A 21,571-nucleotide genomic window follows, 5' to 3' on the forward strand; every position below is an offset into this window, starting at 1 on the left:
ATTCCCTTTAAAAATCTCTTAGTGTGCAACTATATGGCAAATCTTTTAGTGTGGAATTATATGGCTTGCATCCACGAAGCAGAGATACTATAATTAATTGAATATTTTACAGACTATTCTTTACCTTACAAGCTACTGCTGCAAAAGTGGTGTTCACTGTTTTGATTCACTGCAAACTCAGACCTTCTGAATTGTATCTACAATGACTTACCTTGCTAGGCTTTTTCTACAGTGGCCATGTAACATTCACATTTTTAGACACTATTCTCAAGCAGTATAAGGTATCCAATCAATAACTGGTTAAAATAATTTGCATTGAAAAGAAAAATCAAACAAAACTTAATAGTTGGAATAACTGAAAATGTCATGTCATGTCATCTCAACAGCATTTAGACTCTCTTATACTCATGATAAGAAACAGAGATACAACAATATTTACTGTATTTTTTATAAAACCATTGTTATAAAACAGACTAAAAAATGATCACACATGAGAGAATTAAAGAGAAACAGTACAATGTAAAAGGTATTTCAGTACCCAGTAGCAAGTCTTTATTTGATCATCGTTTCCTTGTACAATCATATATTTTGGTTTGAAACAGAAAGACAGGAAAGCAATCTGGTAATTTTGCTAGTTTTCAGTTCCTTTGGATACTGCAAAATAAGTAATACCACAGTAATATAATTGTCCTGTATGTTAAATATATATCACATAGACAGCGTGAATTCTTTCTTCTAACAATTACTCCACCATGAGATCACCACTTACTCCACAGAGTAAATTAGACATGTACTGATGCTCTGGTCATTATTGTGTGAAGCAGTATGCCTGCCTTCTATGTTCTTTTGCCTTTGCATGACAGCAGCTCCACACACTTTCCTCTCCGTATCCAGTCCACTGGAAGAATACTGAATGGAGTAACACAGTCTGCAGGTCGGCAGTTAGAAGACTTGGTGAAACTAGCATTCAATGATCGCTGACCAAAAATTCTCGTTTGCTAACTGATTAATGCATCAACAATTACATAACAATTACCAGGCATACAGTTTTCCTCTTTTAAAAGATGTGGTACCTATGCTAATTGGTACCTATTGATTCAAAACCTGAAGTCCATTACCTGTGGCCACAATAAATTTACTAGAGAGGATGCCAAGTAAAGCTAAGTACAGAATTCAGGATTTGACCATCATACTAAATGAAGTAACTACTAAATATATAGAGGATGACAAATTTTAAAAAAATTCCTAATACATGCACCTTTTTTGCGAAATATTTCCTGAAAAAGAGAGATAAAATACTACTTGAGGAAGAAAATCACTGATCCACATTTTCAGTGATTAAGGAACAGTATCAGAACACGTCACATACAGTTTATCATTGCCCCCCAGCTTGTGTTTTTTGAAGGTTTTACTGTTTGATATATTTTTCTTTCTTATGTGAGCTGCTATTTATTGCTTCTGTTATTTACTGCTTTACAGTCTTCAACTTCTTGATTTCTACTTTTTATATGTTTTTTTCATTTCTTTTTCTTTTGAAAACTGAAACCACACTAGTCTTTCCTCCTTTCCAAGTTTATTGTTTTATATTGGGTGATTATGCATCCAGCATATTCTTCCTTCCTAATACCCCGTACTTTGCCATAATATCCTTGCAGGGTCACTTATGAAATGAATTTTTACCTCCTTCCATTTTCAGCTACATATGATTTGTGTGTAGCACAATATAATCGATACAATATATGTAATAGGTACATTTTCTTACAAAGACACATTAGAATTCCTCAAAGTACTTAAGCAAAACTGGTTTACCTATCTAACAGTAGATTTATTCTGTTAGATTTTTTTATAACATCTACTTTTAGAACAAGCCGTTCCTACTCTGTAGACTTGGAAGAAAATACTATACTTAAAGGAACAGTTATTTAGCACATTTGCAGCTCTATCTATCTATCTATCTATCTATCTATCTATCTATCTATCTATCTACCTACCTACCTATCTATCCAACACTGCTGCTTCAGAGCATAAGTCAAGCCCAAGCTGATAAAATTAAGAATATTTGCCAGATTTTCCAGGACAGAAGAGAGCACTATGAGCACCTTGTCTGACCCTCAAGCTCATTAGCTCTACTTGAAAGGAAGGAATCACTTTGCAACACAACCAAGCTTAACATAAAAGCTAAACTGAGAAAGGATCCACAGCACCTCATGACAAGGTGTTATAATAGTTTACAACCCTCAAAAATGTGCATTCTCTTCCTTTTCTGAATTTGTTAACTTTCAGTTACTAGAACTTGGTATGTCTGTACTTGTCACGATAAAGTATCTCTGCATCAGGAATCTTTTTACATAGGTATTTGTGGAAATGATATCCTCAGGCAGAGTAAGATACAAGTCTAACGTTAAAATATCTCACCTTCCTCTGAGGCACTTGGCACTGGTCACTGCAAGAGAGCATTACTGCAGATGAATTACCATTACCACCACCTATGAATTATCAACCATTATGGCTGGCTTCACATTCATTACAGGAAGTAATGGTGTTTAGCCCTTGTGCAACTTCACTATAAGTAATCATACTCCCTCTCTGAAACACTGGGAAATGCTACTAGGTGCTGGGAGTGAAAAAGACTCATTTTCATTCCTCACCAGTAATGCAAACCAGATTAAAACTAAAAGAACCTAACATCCATTTAAAACAAAATGTGCAACAGTTAGCACTTCCAGATATGTATCTACAGCTGTGCTCCCACAGAACTCATGAGGTTTTCTTCAAGAGCACTCCTGCCCAAGCTCCCGGGAAACTACCACAAAACCTAACATTTCATAATTGCTTTTAGAGTGTGAACTTTTTTATCCACATGCCCTAAACAGAAAACCTGCTACTCATTTTTGTAGGGAATGGCACCCCCAGGGAAGTACTGAATGTGCCAAAGTTGACTGCAAGTACTGGAGCAATGTTTCACTTCATGCTTCCAATCACACCCAAACCAGAAGGAAAATCTCACTAGTGTCTTTTTGGCATTTCTCCTTCTCCATTCAAGTAACACAGATGTACAGAACAACCTAAAAATTACCTTAGCTGCTCTTTTTCAGATGCTGAAACATATCAGTTCAGTGTGACTTTTGGTAACATTGAACTCTGCAGGGGATCTTCAGCACACAGCTTGCTATAACTATCCAGAGGGGACCGAAAAAAAGATATCAAAAAGGGGACCAAAAGCATCACCATAACATAAAGGAGCAACTATATTAAGCCTAAATGCATCGTAAATAAAACCCCAAACAAACCTGTACACTCTCTCATATATTAGATGTACTCTGTAAAGAGGATTCCTTAGCAAGGTAGAAACATATCTAACCTGGTCGACTGTACGTCGTAAGGTTGCTATCACTGTTTCCGTTGCCAGAGGTGCAGCAGTTGATGGAGCAGTCATTGTGATTGTTCCCTGTGTTAGGCCAAGTATCTGCTAGCCATGGCTGAGTGGCTGGTTCACTGATGTTTAGGAGTCCTGGCCTTTAAAAACAAAGGTTGGTCATTTCAAAACTTAAACAAAGCATTTCCACATTGCAATTATAGTCTTCTCAAAAGATTAGATATGAGAAAATAATATCAAATATTTAAAGGCTTGAGCATTAGAAAATACAACTTAATTATTCAATGGGCCTCTGGTCTCCTGTATAAATTGTTCCTTGGTTAGACAATGAACAGCCAAGGCCAGCATCAATTCAGTTTGTGGAACTACACACGCGCATTGCATTGGGTGCAACATTTATCTGTCCCTTTGTTTTGTGGGCTTTTTTGTGGGCAAGTTTAATTTCTCTACCCTTTCTCCTTTTCTTAAAGAAATGAAGGTTAAAAAGGGGAAATTGGCAAGTCAAACAGAACAGAAAATTCACACATGGAAGCGATATGGATATGTGAAAATAAGAGCCGAGTTTGGATACGAATACTCCCAAATTCCTATTGATTTATGAAGCCAAGTTCTCCTCACCATCAGATAGTACTACAGTAGTGGATCAAAGGAACACTGTCTCTTTCATCATAGGATTTAACAGGCAACTTTCCATTCAAAATAGAACAGAAACTAGTCTCCATAATATTAGAAGTGATGCTCTTCAAAAGTAAAATATGCTAATCCTCTTAAAGTTGAGAATACAAACCGCATGCATTAAGTTGTGGGGGATTGTCAGCACCCCAGGCTTAAGTCGTAGTCTTAGAGTGATATTTAAAAGAGCTATATGTATATATATTTCTTTACTGAATATATCATCTAAAAATTTAGCATAGGAGGTGATGGGGCTTGACTCACTGTCAGGCTAACAACCAGCCATACACTAAACAAGCATTTTTTGTAAATCTGAAACAAATGCACAGCTATGTAGTTCTGCGAGCAGGCCAGCTGATTTGAAATACTCTCTGCTTTAACACTCTGTTCTTACAGTGAAACTACACGTCAAGGCATTTGGAAGAGACAAAGCCCTCCAGAACGTATCAGTACTTTCAAGACCTCTGAACTGGATTTTTGGATAGAGGGTTAAAGGTCTTTTGCTTCTAAAATTCATTTTTCATTTACACCTGCTGTCATGTAAGAGATGTGGTACGAGGTATATAGTAGACAAAAACTCTACTAACTGGAGCCATTTAGGTGAAACTTAGGCAAGAGATGTTTCCATTACAACTCCATATCCTGGTAATAAGTAGGGGTCACCACTGCCAAAGATCTTTAACCTTTGCAGCAAATTCCTTGAATCTTTGAATTACTGTACAGGGTCTGGGGTAGGAGTGGACAGAGCAAGTGGCTGTGTGGGCGCTGGCTGGAGTCAATCCACCACAATACCCATTCCTTGAATCTTGTCTAGAAAAGGGATTACCACAGAATTGGGTATTTTTCTCAGCATCGCAGAAACGGGGATTATGTTGAAATATATCACTATGACATTCTGAATAATGCTTTAAGATGCTCACATAACTGCACCTGGCAAAAATGTTAAACCTCTCCAAAACATTGCAAATACAATGTAAGGAAGCAAAAACTTCAGGTTTGGAAATCAGAGGAAGGTTTCATATGTAAAAATAACATTATTTCCTTTATATTACAGAAGTATGTTTCATATGGTACAACATCATGCATCTTGTAAATGTTATATACGCAAATGGACAGAAAACGCATAGATGTTAAAACCTTGAATAAATTACATTGCTAGATTGTGGCCCTGATCCTTAAAACTAGGATAGTAAAAAATTATGCTGCTTCTTAAACAGGTGAAGTTTAGAATGGGTATAAGGAGGAAGTTTTTTACTGTGAGGGTGGTGAGGCACAGGAATGGGTTGCCCAGGGAAGTTGTGAATGGTACATACCTGGTGGTGTTTAAGGCCAGGTTGGACAGAGCTTTGGGTGACATGGTCTAGTGTGAGGTGTCCCTGCCCATGGCAGGGGGTTAGAACTAGATGACCTTAAGGCCCTTTCCAACCCAAACTATTCTATGATTCTGTGATTCTCTAGTAGCGTCAAACTGACTGTGTATGATGTAAACACCTCAGGGTTCATTTCTGTCCTCTAAGTCTGTGTGAGTGTGCTTTGTCTAGCTTGCGCTATGGGAAGAGCAAGAAAGCACAGTGGCACAGAGAACACAAAGGACGTTAACTGCGTACCTTTTTGAACAACCTTCTCAGGGAAAGAGAGGGTTCATCTCTGTTCTCTCTCATTTTCTCACTGTCCTGGGGTGAAGGCAGCAACCCAGTGATTTACAGATTTTTCCATTCAACAATCACATGGTAACTGTTCTAGAGGTTTTCCTCCATGGTTTTATGGCTACGACAACACAGCAGCATGCAGTTCTGGACAGAGATATTTGCAATTGCTCTTAACATTATAGGTTCAGCAGCATCAGGAGAGTCGCCTCGCCTCTGCACAGACTAGGAATGTTTAATTTTATGCCTACTCTTTACCACTACTGAATTTTTGTACAGTCTTGCACATTAGGAATCACAAGATGCCACCTGTGAAACAGCAACTGATACAGGAATTTATGGCCCAGCTGCTCTCTGAGATTTTAGAGTTTATCTCAGTATCATGCCAAATCTTTAACTGAGATGCTTATAAAAAGGCATGTTTGAATGTGAACTACAAAAAACCCAAAAGGTGTGCCACTAAAGTGTCACTGCTCTGACCTGTGTTTTTGCTAAAACCTGAAGAAATTTCCACCTCTACACAGGAAAACTGAATTACTGTTTTGTCCACTCTTATTGAGCAATGTCAAGCCAGTAAATATGTTTTAGTTAAATCCTCAATATGGAACGGGCTAGGTTCTGAAAGTGGGGGATTTTAATGAAAAACCCACCTGTTTCCTTCCATGCCCTATCTCTTGTGAGTGATGCTTTGCCTGTTTTACATCCACAGCAAGGCCTTTCCTTAAAAAGCCACCTTTTAAGCCGTTTATGTCTTCAGCAATTTTTTCCAGTAAACGTTTTCTTTCTTTGTAGTGTTTGGGAAGCAGCTATATTTCTTAATCCTCATAAATGCCACGACTTAATTACTTTTATTCCCTTAATCAGCTGGTAAACCAGGTCTTTATTTTGAAGTTAAAGTGCTCCCTCTGCTGCTCATTCTTTGAGATGCAGTTTTTACAGGTCGATAAAGCTGAAAATATTACAACTCATTCTTCAGAAATTAGCCCAAAAATTCAAACCATATATCCTCCTTTTGAACAAAGAAGTATACAACCAAAACGTATCAATTAATATAATAAATTAAAACATATCTCTGTAAGCGATTATTCTGCCATCAGTTACAAGGACAATAGCACTCCTGACACCCTCTAGTTGCACACAATTTATAGCTTTAAAAATAAAGCACATAATTACCTGCCTCCACTGCTTACGGCCTCTCCTCCTCTCTGATACGTTACTGAAATAGTTAAAGATAAAAAAAGGGAAATAATTTAAAAAAACGTAGATTCCTTACATAAACCCCCAGACTCCTTAAATAGGAGTATTAGATTTGCCTTTGTTTCATTTTAGCTAACACAATAAACGTGCATTGTTTAGACATTAATTCTGAGTCTCATTCTGCAAGCTATTCCTTCAAATATGTGTTTATACATAGGACTAGTGTTGCTTGATAACTGCTAGTCTTAGTTTCAACAAAGTTATGCATTTCGGTTCTGTTCTGAATAACACGAACACACACATGTATCAGTTAAAGAAAGCAGGAAGCCATACATCAGGTTGAACTTATCCTTAACATAACTCTGCTGACTTCAGTAGAGTTACTCTGTGGAAGAATTTTGGTCATATATTTGTTTCATGAATGGCTAGATGTTAAAGCTTTCCTCTACCTTAATACTTTGGTAAGATTAAAGAGGTATCACGATTCTATAACAAGCCTTTCTTCCAATGGAAACAACTGCTCATTACAGCTGAACGTACTGCGAAAACACTTGCTCTTTCTGAATGCTACTCCATTACACTCGTGGAACAAACGCGCTCTAAAAGTCCACAGCAGCTTTACATTTTATAACATTTTACAATTGGATATAGAAATTATGCTTTTTAATATGAAAATTTAAATGAATAATCCTGGCAAAATACGTCTGGCATAAAGAGCACTTCCTAAATTAGAAGGAACAGTTTTGCTAGCATTTTAGAAGCATTAGATATTAACAAAGTGGACGTCCACATGCATTAATTTGTTGGTATGGACTGCATATCCTTCACGGGAAGCATCATGGTTGAAAAGTTAAGTTTTTAGGATGAAAACACCCAAGAAACAGTGCCATAAATTCTGCAGGTTTGCATTCAGTTTGGCAAAGAGTTAAGGAGATTGCCTCCCCTGCAAACGCTGATGGATTCTACACTTTCCAGCTAGGAATGTGCTGAAAAAAAGCAGCCAAATTCTGCTCTTTAGAAGAACTCCAAACTGGGAGTCTGCAAGAGAGAGATAAATGCTGGCAGTGATTACAATAACAGGATTAAACTGTAGGATGAATTGCTACAGGTAAGTCTTTTACTATAGGTAATGCTAAAGAAGAGGGTCTGGTTCCATTTAAAGTAAATGGAACTAATGACTGGGATACTGGATTGAAAAAGGATTTCCTGCCCCCCTTTCCATGTTTTACATGCTTCGTGTTTCCTCTAATTTTTTCTTTGAAAATCTCAGTGTTATTTATTTTGCAGCTCTGCTATATCTTAAGGAACCCTGACATTTTCTTTTAATGATGTTTTCTCAGAATCCATCTGAGAATATATGTCAGCTAACCTACCAACCTCTGCAGAATTTCCATAGTATGCTACTATTGTGACTGCAATAGAAGCCCCCTGTTAAGCCAACTGAAGTGACAGCTTAATAATAATAGTTTAAATTAGTCTCCACCATGGATCTCAAAGGACTTCACAAACACTAAGGGCCCCTCTGACTCATGCCAAACAGTAAGCAACTCCACCGAACGTAACAGGATGACTTTTGAAACAAGATACTATTCAATGGGATAAAAAGCATGTGGATAAGAATTGAAGCCATTACTATTAGGTCTGTGTGGATGAATGCAGGCAGACATGGGATTGGTTCACCTGTGGTCCAACTTGGAAGGATGGAACTCTGCTGCACAGAGGTCAGGTCAGTGCACTGCTGATTTTGAGCATGCAGAGGAGGGGGCAGGAGGGTTTTACCCTGCCTGGATACGCCACCAAGTCTCATAGAACTCTTGTGAAAATAAGGGATTTAGAACAAAGGAGGAAGCAACCTGTCCGTCCACTCGGGCTGTAGCTAAAAGTAATGCAGCATACTGGTGGGTACTGAACGTATTGAATTGTATCTATAGTAGAGTTAAAACCACTCAGCTGCTAGATCATGGGACGGACTGCAGGTCAGAGAACAGAAAGGCTCTCACAGATTTTGGTGGGCTGTGGCTCAGGTAATAATTTGTACATTCCCAAACAAAAAGAAGCAAAATTATTTTAGACCCACCCTAAAAATGAAATGACCCCGTTTACGTAGAACAGGATGATTATTTTATATTTTTATAACACAAATACAGTTTAATGTAGCCAGCAAAGAAATCTAACTGCTATAACGGTTTGATTCTCTGTATCTTCCAAAGCAGGCAACTCCTCGGGCTCTGGATCAATGCAGATTCACACAAAAGAAAGTAAATGTTTCCCCAAGTATAATCCCACTGAATCCCTTTCAAGCCAGCATCTGGGTTCTGCAGAGCCACTCTCCCTCCATCGGAAGCACCTTTTGCAGCAGTAGATGCAGAAGGCCATAGTACTCCATTGTAATATGCAAGAAGAGAGCCCAGGTTATGCAAACTGATGGGATCATGCTACAAAATGGCACGCTTGCATTAAATGGTATGCTACAAAATGGTACACACAGATGTCAGCTACAAAGCAATATACACTACTTAGAGAACAAAATAATGGTACCTGTCATTAATGAAACTATTTAAAAACCCTTCAGAACAGCTGGGCTGGTTATGTCAGAAAAAGAAAACAGTACCACAAACACATGCTAAAGGAACAAAGAAGGGAGGAAAAGTGCAAATATATACCTGTTGGTGTGAAGGTAAAAGACGGGACTGAAAAATCAAAACAAAATACAAACTGGTTATTAAGCTGAAGAGAGAAAGGGAAACATACCACATTAGTATAAATCTAGCAGACAGCTGAACATAAAACAAATGTATATAACTAACCCAGTAGTTCAGTGACATTGGTACAGAAATAAAATGAAATTTGCAATTCAAAAAGAAGCCTGTTTTCGCAGGTATTATTCTGAACAAAAAAAAATAAGCTTGATATTCTACGGTACTCTTGAGGGGACTAGATTGTGGTTTAGCCTTTCAAATTCCCCTCAGTTTGGTATTATAAACTGTTCTGAAAATCCTAGCACAAACAAGAGCCCCACACTGTTAATCATTTTAGAATGCAGAATGACAAATTCCTTAACAAAGCCTTATCAAGGTCCTATTGAATCTTATCTGCAGTTCACTAAGCAAATGCTCATTACACTGAACTAATAGGCACACTTAAGTATTCAGTAAGGAAATAATAATTATATAAAGGAACAAAGAGAACTGCTGTTTTACTGTCTCTGAATCAAGAATGGCACCAACTCTCACTGCAATGAAGGCACTAAAATCTACTGCAGCAATTAATTTTTGTTTTTATAGACAAGACTGTTAAATATTCTCTTTCTTAAATAATCAGAAAAAAAAAAAAGGGAAAAGATCTCCCTAGATGCAACACCTTTCTACCTTTCAACCCTCGGCTTTAAGAGGGAAAGGTTAACAGTGGAACAATGACATTGCTTGACAATCTTCACTCTCACAGCTACTATAAATCCTCTTTGGATCAATAGGGTCTCTAATCCAAATACAGAGCACCAGCATTTGCTCTTCCTATCAGCACATGCTCCCCCTCCTGTTGACAAGACAGTATAGTTTTTCTACCACGGATAGGCAGAAAAAGGCTAACATTGCCCTTTTCGATCTCATGACATCCAAGTGAGATGTAAGAGAAACAATAAAATATTCACTAAAAGTAGCCTTGAGACAGAATTTGATCAGCAAACCTGGCACAGAAACAGTTCTGGCTAAGAAAATAACTGTTTCATTTAATTTTTACAACTCTGATGTTCAGGGGTAGTCCAGAGTGTGCTATAATTTAGGATATATGCTGTAGTTTTTCCTCCTCTTTTAGCAAGCCAATTTATTTCCAGGGATATGACGCTAAGCAAAAAAAGAAAAACCTCTGAGCATTTGCCCGTTTCAGGCTTCATTTGTAGCACAGCTCTTTATCTTGGGAATTCCATTGTGTTTTCTTTGAGCTAGGCTCTTTCACACAGTCAAGTTTAATTTAGCTACATTCGAAAATGAAGAACTATAGTAACAAGCTTTCATTAAAATAGAAGGTGCATTTAAACCAGAGCTATTCAAAGGAGAATCAAGTGTCTCAAAATTAATTTGCAATCACAAGGACATGAAAAAAAAAAATCTTAAACTACTGTCTCATTACTCTTTTGTCACCTAAGTACTAAACCTAGTTTTGTTTCTTAAGGAACACAGGAGCAGATGAACAGAGGTTCAACTAAAAGACAGCTTTATTGCTACCGTACGGAAGAACAACTAAATTCTCAGAGCTTCTATTAATAAACTCTTTTGTGCGTGTAAGAGCGCTGTATGTATGTGTGGGAGTAGTGAAGTATTTTAACAGATGTCAGGCCTGAAGCTAAATATAAAAATAAGGAAATAAATGCAAGAGTGAAGAAAGTTTGGGCTTGCAATGATGACTTGATGCACTGCAGAGTGGCAAACTACTTTGCAATTTATATTTCACTAAAGATGGATTTTCTTCTTGAAGAATACTTGATAATGGAGACACAGACCTTACTTTTCTGTGTATTTTCATTAAAATCCCCAACAAATGACACAGAAGATATTTTTACAGATACTGAAAAACACAGCTGTTTTGAACAATAGCTGATGTCGTTAAAGTAACCATTTTTAAGGACAAATTGTATGCCTTTTGCTTAATCATAGGTACTGCTGAAAGCATAGCAATGTTAGTTTGATAGAATTGTAGAAAGGCGGTATGGCAGCATGCTATTAGTGAAACAAAACAGCACAGGCCAATGCAGCAGTTTTTTCTATCTAAGAAATGCTAGAAGAACAAAACCAAAGGCAAAATTCATCCCTGATTTCTGTGGTTACGACTTTGCTACAACCACTGTGCCTAAAGTCTACTGCCAGCATGGACACTATAATAGCACAGAGGGCACTTACACTTTGCAACAGTCCAGAACTATTTCCATGTTTCCACTCCCTCACTTGCTATTTTTAGCGCTGCTTCATTTTCATAGCAACACACTGCTAATGTTTAAAAACATTTGTGTTATATTTGTATATCCATCCCGCTCATCACACATTCATTTTTGAAGTGACTGAAGAATATAATCTCATGACACCTTTCATACATTAAGACATGTGCACCTTTTAAGATCAGGTCTATCTTTTGATTGCTAAATGTCAAACATTCTCCCTCAATTCCTTCAAAATCAGGATCTCCCATTTTCTGATTAATTCCAGAATTTACAGTTCTCACTCTGTGAGTGCCTATGAGGTACTCCCTTGAGACAAAATGAACTGCAGCTTATTGAATTCAGCTTTAACTTTGGGATTTCATTAACAGATTACTGAATCAGGAGAAATCAAGCTTTTACTCCAGAAGGTCTTCCAGGTAGAGATTCCAGTTTTGTCTGTCACAGAGTATACTGTAAAGCACTGCTTGCACATCAACAATCCGATGTACATGAAAACGAAGAGTGCTTTAAGTTAGTCCCACTGCTGCCATTCTAACTGAATGCAGATGCAAGATGTGACAGCCCCAGAATCCACTCCCAGCAAAAGGGTCCCAAAATAGCATTTATGAAATACTCTAGGAAAGTACTATGGGCTGATGTCAATAGTACTAAGAGCCACCTCACCACATTTCCCCAGAACACAAGGAAATTCAAGTACACACACCAAAAGCGTTACAGTAATGTACACCACTGTTAGTGCTCTCAGCAGCAAGCAAAGGACTGAACAAGAAGGACAATGAACTACTGTCCATTTGGCACCTTTACAGATCGTTGGGTATCAGGTAGCAAGGGCATATGGGAAGCTCCCAGCCTGAAACCCATGTTTGCATTACTCATTTGTAGGAGTATCTTTGCAAATAGCTAGTCTAATTATTTTGCTAAAAGTTTATGCTTTAAAGCCAGGTTCTAACACACTGCTGCTCTCTGCATTGGCTCCTGAGCCACACTTCCTGAAAGTAATGAAGTGATTTGGTAATTCCTGCGTCGAGTCTCAGAAGAACAAGAGACTGATGATAAAGTAAAATAGCCAGTAAATACACACTCAGCAGCCAGTGGCCTGAAATACATAATACGGCACCTTTTCTAATACCAGCGTAAGTACTAGTGAGTCCATTTCGCTTCTTCCTGTGGCGATATAACCAGATGCTGAAGACCATAAGGATAATCCAACAGGCTGCACCAATTCCAGCAATGAAGGCAGGTTGCTTTACTACATCGGAAATCTGCTGGGCTAAACTCACTTGATCTTCTGAAGACACAGGGTTTCCATGAGAATCTGAAAAAAAGACACCCAAAATAGCCCATTAATTTGAATGAGCAACTGCCAAAGGGAGCATGAAGAGAACTGACATAATCACAGTCCAGTTTTTCAAGGTTAAAATCCTAAAGACTGCTCTTCAAAAATCCTTTTGCAGGTCTAGGTAGAAATGGCTTGTTTTCCATACAAGACAAGTAACTCCAACTAATGACTTTTGTTTGCTTACAAACCCCGCTGAAATCAGGCCACTAGACACACAATAGTTAGGTTCAAAAAAATGCCAAACTTGTGGGCTGTTGTTGCGTTTTTCATTTTAATTTTAGCAAAGCAACAGCAGCTTCAGAAAATTATCCTGAAAGCCAGCAAAGAACACAGCAAGGAAAAGAAGCTCAAATACAAAACATGCATAGTCTGTTCCTTGAGCTCTGCAAATGGGTAGAATACAGCTACCTAAACATCCACTCTCACAAGTGAAAATCACAGAAGAATTACAAATTCAGAGCACATTCACATGAAGTTGGACTGAGGGATACATTTTAATTTAGCAGTTCCTGACAGATGACTTAAATCTTGTATTACAGTCTAATGTATTCTTTGCAGTCTCTCACTTTGACCTCAATTAAAAAAGACTAAATACTTCAAAGGACATAAAGAAGTACAAAATAACCAATTCTGCCTCTTGATGCGGTTGAAGAAGGGTAACTGAAAACTGAGTTAGGAATTGGTTAAAATAGTCAAGCAGCCTCATTATTAACGAACAAGCAGACCTTTTCAAAAACAGCATCTCCTTACATATCCCCCATGAAAATAAAGGCCATGTATTTCTTCTGCACACTATTTATATTTTTATTTTTTGGTAGAGAAAGCACGTGCAAGAATCAGTCTCTTCTGCTTTTTCTGCACTGAAGTTTTGCAGGACCCTTCAATGAGCAGCAGTAAATACATTCAGTTAGTGACCAATGCTTCCTAACTGAAATGAAGCAACTCATAGACAAAATGCTGCCTTACTGATTTTTCAGTGAGCGCTTACTGGAAATTTCATTACTGCACAGGTTGAGGGCAAGAATTCAAAACCTTTACTCAGAGTGGATATTGTTTTACACATTCCACAATTTTGAAATACCCATTTTTACTCTGGTGTAAATCCAACAGTTAGCTGCTTTATACTATGGGTGGTGAGCTCAGATTCAGAATGAGAGATTCATGCTTTAAGAAGAAAGGTGCTGGTTTTAATTCTGTTAATATAAACTATATAAGACTATTAATATAAACTATATACTTTAAAAAGTATACTTTTCTCTGCAAACTAAACAGTGAATAGGTTTTTATTTGTTTTATGATGAGGTGCCTTGCATTATTCCAAAATACCACTGAAATAGAAGAAATCACAGTACAAACAGGAGATGGCATCAAAAAAAATGATACAAATAACAAACCTCCTCTGGAAAATGCTACCTTTTTGAATGGGAAATGATTAAATTAATAACAGCTTCTTCCAGTGAAGAGTTCCAAATTTCAGGTTTTGCGACATCAAGGTCAAACACCTATTTTGCCAAGGAATCACCAGCACCTTTGACTGCTACTTTATTGGAAATTTTATTTCATTTTTCAGGTCCCTTTATCTCCCATGATCCTAAGTGCACTGCCTTGTCTGAAAGTTCACCAGGCAGTCTCATTCTTTTTTTCTAATACACCCTTTGTGCCTGCTGGGTTTATAGATTTCATGCCTGTTTGTGCAAGGTTAAGATGGGTTGCTTCACATTTTATGGAGACAGACAACTGAAGTTCCACACAAGTGGACAGATGGGCTTAGACATATAAAGTATGCTGTGACCAATGAATTAAATCTGTCACTCTCTCTCTTTTGTCTCTTTGCAGCTGAGGCCATATTAAGATATGAAAACTTGCATCATCAGTCACTTTTTGAAATGAAAGACTTCTGTATTTTTGAACAGCTACACTACCTTGTACATCTTAATAGAGTAAACCAAAAGATATTTGCAGAACCGATGGTCCGGAATAAATTTAGAAGACTGATAAATGATTTTTCTTTAATCCTTTCAATATATGTATTTAAAAAAATAAATTGGGGGGGGAGCGGGGGGGAAATGATGACAAACTCGAAAGCCAGATAAGAATGCTTTTTAAATATGTCAACAATTCAGCCATATAGAAAGATGGTACTTTTATATATACAGTCCATATAAACATTGCTCAGACAATACATGTCTGAAGATTACAAAATACTGAAGAGTCTCTTTGACCATTTATTCTTCTAATTTTTAAATAAGATTCATCTTCTGGTATTATTTTGCTAGCCATTGCATGCATAAGAACAGCATAATAATGTAGCTGCTTTTAAAAAATTAGGCTTTTGGCACATTGTATTTGGGTGGACTGTTGGAACCTTTACATTAAATTAGCTGGTATATATTTAGACACATGATAAAGAGAAGTATACGTACGTGTTCATGTACAGTCATATAAACAGTATCATAGAAAAGAAGATGGAAGGACTTTCAAGAAGCCACATTTGACCCTGCTCCTCTTGTAATTAAGAAAGTAAGCTAAATATAAAGCAAAGGGGATTTCCAGGAACATTATCTTGGATGCCTTTCTTTGAGAAGGGCATATTTTCCTTCCATAGTAGTCCTGTGAGATCCCGAATGATCAGTCAGGAAAAAAGCTCTTGAACTAAACAAAGTACTTTTTCTTCATCCCAGGAAATTTCTGGAAGCTTTGACTGAGATATAAACTGTTCATAATCAACATTCCTGTTCCTGCTTGCACTCCTCAGGGAGACATGCCAAAATAATAAGTGAACATAAACATTCTACGGCAAAGTGCATCTTACTGCCAGAGCAGCAGCCACAGCATTTAATGTACTTGAAAATGCCTCAGAGTTGTTGGAGCAGGCTGATCCCATAACTCCCTGAAACCAGCATATTATCACAGTGACTCACCCCTTCTTCGACCCAAAGATGAAGGCCCTCTTTTTAATCACAGATAATGTTGCTATGGCTATTGCTTACAGACTATGTGGTTTGACTCTCCTGAAGCTCCAAGTTTCAAACTGCAATGCAAACTAATTAGAATTTACATCGAGAAGAACTGAGACCTCTAATTCTCTAATGTTAAATATTCATATAAATAAGAATGATGTAAAACCTAGATTTTAAGTTGTTAAATGTTAAAGAAAAGATTAATACACAATTAAGATTGGAATGCCAAAGATAAAAAAAAAGACAGCAAATTCAGGTTCACAGGTGTGCAAGCAACCTTAGCTTTGCCCTGTACATGTACAGACTATGGCACAGTACTTTTCCAAATGCCTATCTCATATAGCATATAAAATGTACAAACAGTAAGTAGGAAGATGTAAGCTCTGTTGACATTGGTAATCCTGGCAATTCAAAACTTGCAAAACACCTGGAATCTGCAACATGATGTCTTGAGTGTTTTCTCACATGTATGTTCATGATGCAATATGAAAATTATCTGATAACGCAGGTCAGGAATAAGCTGTTTTGTATCCTTTCAAGTTATATACATTTCCAAAACTGGAAAAATACCAGCTTTGTGCTTCAATCTTATAACATGCAGTTTGATGAGACAGCACTGAACTGGTTTGTTAGGGCTTATTGCAAGGGAAAATAAAATTGCTTTCTTTGAGTTATTTGCAGGTCACAAGACAAAAATACCACTAAACCTTACAACTATCACACTACAAGTACTTGAAGGGCTGACAGAGTAATATCCCTGAAGGCACACTAGCTACACACAAATCACATCTCCTAAAGATGCAATTAGAATAATAAAGACTCAATGAAACTTTCCTGTGTTTTGTACACTTGAGACATCCAGTGGTTGACTAACACACTCAGCATTTACAATAAGCATGCAGACTTGTCTCAATAAATAACTGCACACCATATAGTCCTATGAATAATGTGTTTAAGAGTAACACTAACTGCAGTTGTGGGGCTTCTTCAAGCTGGTACCCTGAACAAAATGTTGCAATGTTCCAATTTCACTACATATTTGCCAACAAGCATAGGTAATACTGCCAAACAATCCTAGTTAGTATCCGATCATTGTATAAAAGGCAGGCTTCAGACCAACAAAAAAGAGTTTGTTGTGATGATCTGCAATAATTCTCACCTTCTTGTACGGAGCATTTTTGTAACCAATGTCCTGAAGTTAAACTTCATGACAAGAAAATCCTATGATTTTATTTTCCACAGCACATTATTATATACACACAATACAGTGAGCTGTGGCTATCTCTCATGAAATACGATTTTTTTTTCCTTAACACCAAAGCTCTTGCAGTCTGTCTTACTGTAAAATATCAACTTTGCCTTTAAAACGAATAGTTTTCCAGACCTTGGACTTCCACAGAAAGCTTTAAAAGGTCATTCAAAAGCTAAGAGGAAAAACTGCAACCCTGGCAGTGGTCAAGGCCAGGCTGCATGGGGCTTTGAGTAACCTGGTCTAGTGGGAGGTGTCCTTGCCCATGGCCGGGGGTGGTGGTGGTGGAACTGCATCTTGATGTCCTTTCCAGTCCAACCCATTCTACAACTCTGTGATTCAGAATCCCCAAGTGGTCCAAGATGCATGATTTTTCAGTTGAACTCATGATTTTAAACACTAAAAGGTGGTTTCTGAATAACAAGCAAATATATCGTTAGCTTGTCCCTGGTGGCATGGGAAGTCTTTGGCACCACGACTCAGTGAGCTGCTTTGTGTCAGCTGAGACACAGAAAATGAAAGAGCTTCGAGCTTACAATTTGTACCTGTCTCTGTAACAGGTTAAGTGAGGTGCGTGCACAAGGTCATTTATCACAGCTCAGTTGATGCATGGGACTGCGATTGCATGCCTCAGCTCTCAGAGAATCCAATGTCTCCTGTCCTCCCCTCTTGTTCTGGAATGTGAAACTTCCTCCTCCCTGTCCTTCCTGGCTGACACTCTGCCCTGGCCCTTCTCACAGTCACAAGCCTGGGAGCACCCTCTACAGCACACAGACTCAAATATGAGGTGGCTGTGCAAAAGCAGGGTACACTGAGCAAAAATCTTTCTTCTTTGGATGCTCCAGAGCCAGTCACAACCTAGTCTCACATTTTTGTAAGAAAACCACATTAAAAGGAGGCAGACGTTTGATTTTACCAAAAAGTTCTCACATAAAAAGTATGCCTTGTTTGCACACATGGAATTTTTAATTAGTTAAGAAAAAAAACAAACCCAAACCTCATAAAGTTAAGGCCTGCACTATTTTAAATACCAGGAAAAGATTTCCTGAAGGAATAGCTTGGGATCAGTGGCAGAAATGCAGAAACTTGGAAGTTGTCAGTGCCAAACATGCAGTTCCTAGAGAATGTAGATAAAGGGAATTAGGACTCTTTCAAACTTTCTTAAAGTAGCATCCTTCGTCCTCTATCTTCCCCCTCCCTGACCTCCCTTCCTTCTCTCTGTAACCATGTAATTTATGGCTGGTGAAAAGTGCCAATTGATGACATCAACAGATTAATTTTCTTTCTTCAGAAGAGTTACCAGAACACTGGAGTGTCTGCTCCACCCCTGTGCTGGGAGCACATCTAAGAACTAAGAATGATTCCTCGCGGGGGCTGTAGGTGAATGCGTAACACGGGGTAGAGTTAGGTAAACTGCAGCCATTCTTCTGCTTTGATGACTTTAGGTTGATCTCTACTACTAAAGGGAACTCCTTAAATTTCAGTACTAATTTTCAGCAGCCGCCTGCAGTTGCCAGAAGTACTGCAGCACTGTCTAGGCATTTCTTTGTACTGCTTCTAGTGGCATGGATCTCCACAAGGCTCCTGCCTCCAGGTCTTTATCATGTAACAGCCAAATTATGGTTTTTTTACCACATTATATGTAGATTTGGCCATTCCACCTAATTAGAAGCAAGCAGTATGGACTATGAAAACAAACTCCAACAACAAGGTGATAGATGGGTTCCTTGAACACCCTTCAAGGTGTATGTTTGTTTCATGCTTTCTAACATAGCGCCAGCTAAGGCCAGGAATGCATAATGCAGGCAAAAAATCTTATCCTGACAGGCTCTTGTTTCTTTTCCACTTATCAAAACCCCAATGTGACTGAGTTTCGTTACAAAATTCACCTTCATTTAGCATTTCGTTTGAGAAAAGGGGAAAAAAGGAAAAAAAGATGATTATGAAATCTTAGGCTTTGAGTATCGAGGTTTCCCCGTTATTTTACATTCATAAGCTTCACCAATTTCAAATTTTCAAAATCTAAGCCATATAGAACAACCTTGACTTTGACTACTGTGAGGCATCCCTGCCCATGGCAGGAGGATTGGAACTATGTGATCTTAAGGTCCTTTCCAACCTTAACTATTCTACGATTCTATGACTTTAAAGCTGGCTGTAGGAAGCTGTGAATGGTATCTGGTTGTAGGAGAGAACAACCCAGAAAAAAACTATGGGGTCTTACAGGTATAAATGGAATATTTATACATGCAATATATACAGCAAAATGCAATTTTGCTGTAAAATCTCTATTAATGTAATGAGGAATCATATGCCTGCATAAGGTAAGTTGACGATGTCCTTCATTTTAATAGCCAAGTACATGTAATTTTCCAGAGAATATATTCAACTTTTAGTCTTATTTTCACATGAAGTAATTATAGGTTTTTAAATAGAAAAAGTGAAATAACAAGGAAGATCTACTAATGAGACAGAGATGGACAGACATAAAGTCCAAAGCAACATGATGAGTTTGCTTTCACAGTTATATACTGCAATGATAAGTCACTTTGATAGAGGCATACTGGTAAGGCAACATGTAGTTATACCTAAATCTACTTTAAATAATCTTCAGGTACCCAACAACAAAGATGCATTTCTCTCAAGCACACCCAAGAGCAATGCCCCTGATCTGCATTTATGAGAGATATTTGCTGTAAATGAAGTTAGGAGATCAAGATTGCTGTCAGTCATCTGTGTACCTTTTTTTCCCTGTACTCGGGTTATTTACTAACTTTCACACATAGTTGGTATTTATTGTGCCTAATTTTAGCATGCTTTCTTGCCTAAATAAAAAAATCTAATCAAGACAAATTACATCCCTAAAGTAAACTGAGCCAACACTCAGTAATCCATACTCCCCTACATGTTTTATTACACTAGTCTTGTGTGTGAGAATTCACTTTGAAAAATCAGTAACCAAAAAGCAGCACTGCTGAACTGGGAGATCAAAAAAAAACTTGTGTTGTTATAATCCCATCTTTAGAATACAGTTCTATGGCAAGTTTAAGAACAGAAATGTCAAAATCTGCTATTCCAAAGATCAAGTAACACTATCTACTTCACTTGTCTTGGAAGTATTTCTGGTGCCATAAAAGACAAAAGCAAACAAACAAAAATCACTGAAACCAACAGGCAGGATTACCAGCATGCTTACCTAATTGGATAAACTGTGGATCGCTTTTCACTCCAGGTCCTGCCCCAGTACTTGCTGCGACTTCCACGCTGTATCGAATACCAGGAACTAGGGAGGGGATGACTACAGAAAAGGTAGAACCGTCTACCGTCTTGTTTATATGGTATCGACTTTCATTGCCAAGACACCAAACCTGCAGGAAGTAAGCATATGGTACTCGTAAATGTTCAAAATCCAACACCAAGGGGTAAGTAGAAGGAAGGATGACACATCCTATCTGCTGGATACAGAAATTTAGATCTTGTCGCTAACATCTGCAGTCATGGATTGCTGTCCTAGGCATGGTATGAATATTGGAAAGATCCCTGTTTCAAAGAGTAGCTCCAACTATTAAAATTATTTGATGGGTTTATTGTAATTCATTTACAGTTCAGCCAGTGACATCAGTGCTAATAAAACTAAAAACATTAGTAACTCAGAACAAATACGGGAAGTCAAGAATTGCTCACATAAACAACAAAGACCATTCCGTTAAATGAATTTGCAATTCTCTAGTTCAGCAATTGATCATCAAGAAACACTTCCTTCACTCCAGTCCAAGGGCAAGTCTGTCATCACATGATGTCACAAGAGAACTGATGTCATGCTGGAATCCAAACATTATCTTTTTATAAAAGAAAAGGCAGCAAGAGGGTGTGATTGAGTAATATGCCACCTTCTATCGACAGACGGCAGCATGATATCAGATCTCATTTTTACTTGAGATCAGGACACAAGTCTAATGACTTCAATTCACCACTTTATAAATTACATCAGTGAGATTAAATGATTGGGAGAAAAATATGATGAGATATTTTCACCTCTTCAGGCCTGCACTATTAATGTGGCAAATGCTTGTAAGAGTACGGTTGAACTCCCAACTGCTGTTGAAAGAGAAGTAGCGGCTAATCTAGATCTGCTAGAAAATTACGGAAGCTGTGTTGATTTCTTTACTCCCTTTTCACAAATGCATTACTGTACAATG

The 21,571-nt window shown here is 37.8% G+C and overlaps 1 protein-coding gene across 1 annotated transcript in view; it reads right to left on the reverse strand.

The window, feature by feature from the left end:
- ROBO1 (roundabout guidance receptor 1) overlaps nucleotides 1-21,571 on the reverse strand; it is a 707,430-nt gene that overhangs the window by 23,639 nt on the left and 662,220 nt on the right. The window contains exons 19-23 of the mRNA XM_062602019.1: nucleotides 20,569-20,740; nucleotides 12,942-13,139; nucleotides 9,555-9,581; nucleotides 6,868-6,910; nucleotides 3,362-3,516 (exon numbers count right to left, since the gene is read on the reverse strand). Of these exons, the coding sequence (XP_062458003.1) occupies nucleotides 3,362-3,516; nucleotides 6,868-6,910; nucleotides 9,555-9,581; nucleotides 12,942-13,139; nucleotides 20,569-20,740 (595 nt within the window). The remainder of the gene's footprint in view (nucleotides 1-3,361; nucleotides 3,517-6,867; nucleotides 6,911-9,554; nucleotides 9,582-12,941; nucleotides 13,140-20,568; nucleotides 20,741-21,571) is intronic.

Source organism: Pezoporus occidentalis, unplaced genomic scaffold (assembly GCF_034315485.1).
Source record: "Pezoporus occidentalis ecotype Australia unplaced genomic scaffold, CSIRO_AGI_Poc_V1 ctg74, whole genome shotgun sequence".
Lineage (NCBI taxonomy): Eukaryota > Metazoa > Chordata > Aves > Psittaciformes > Psittacidae > Pezoporus > Pezoporus occidentalis.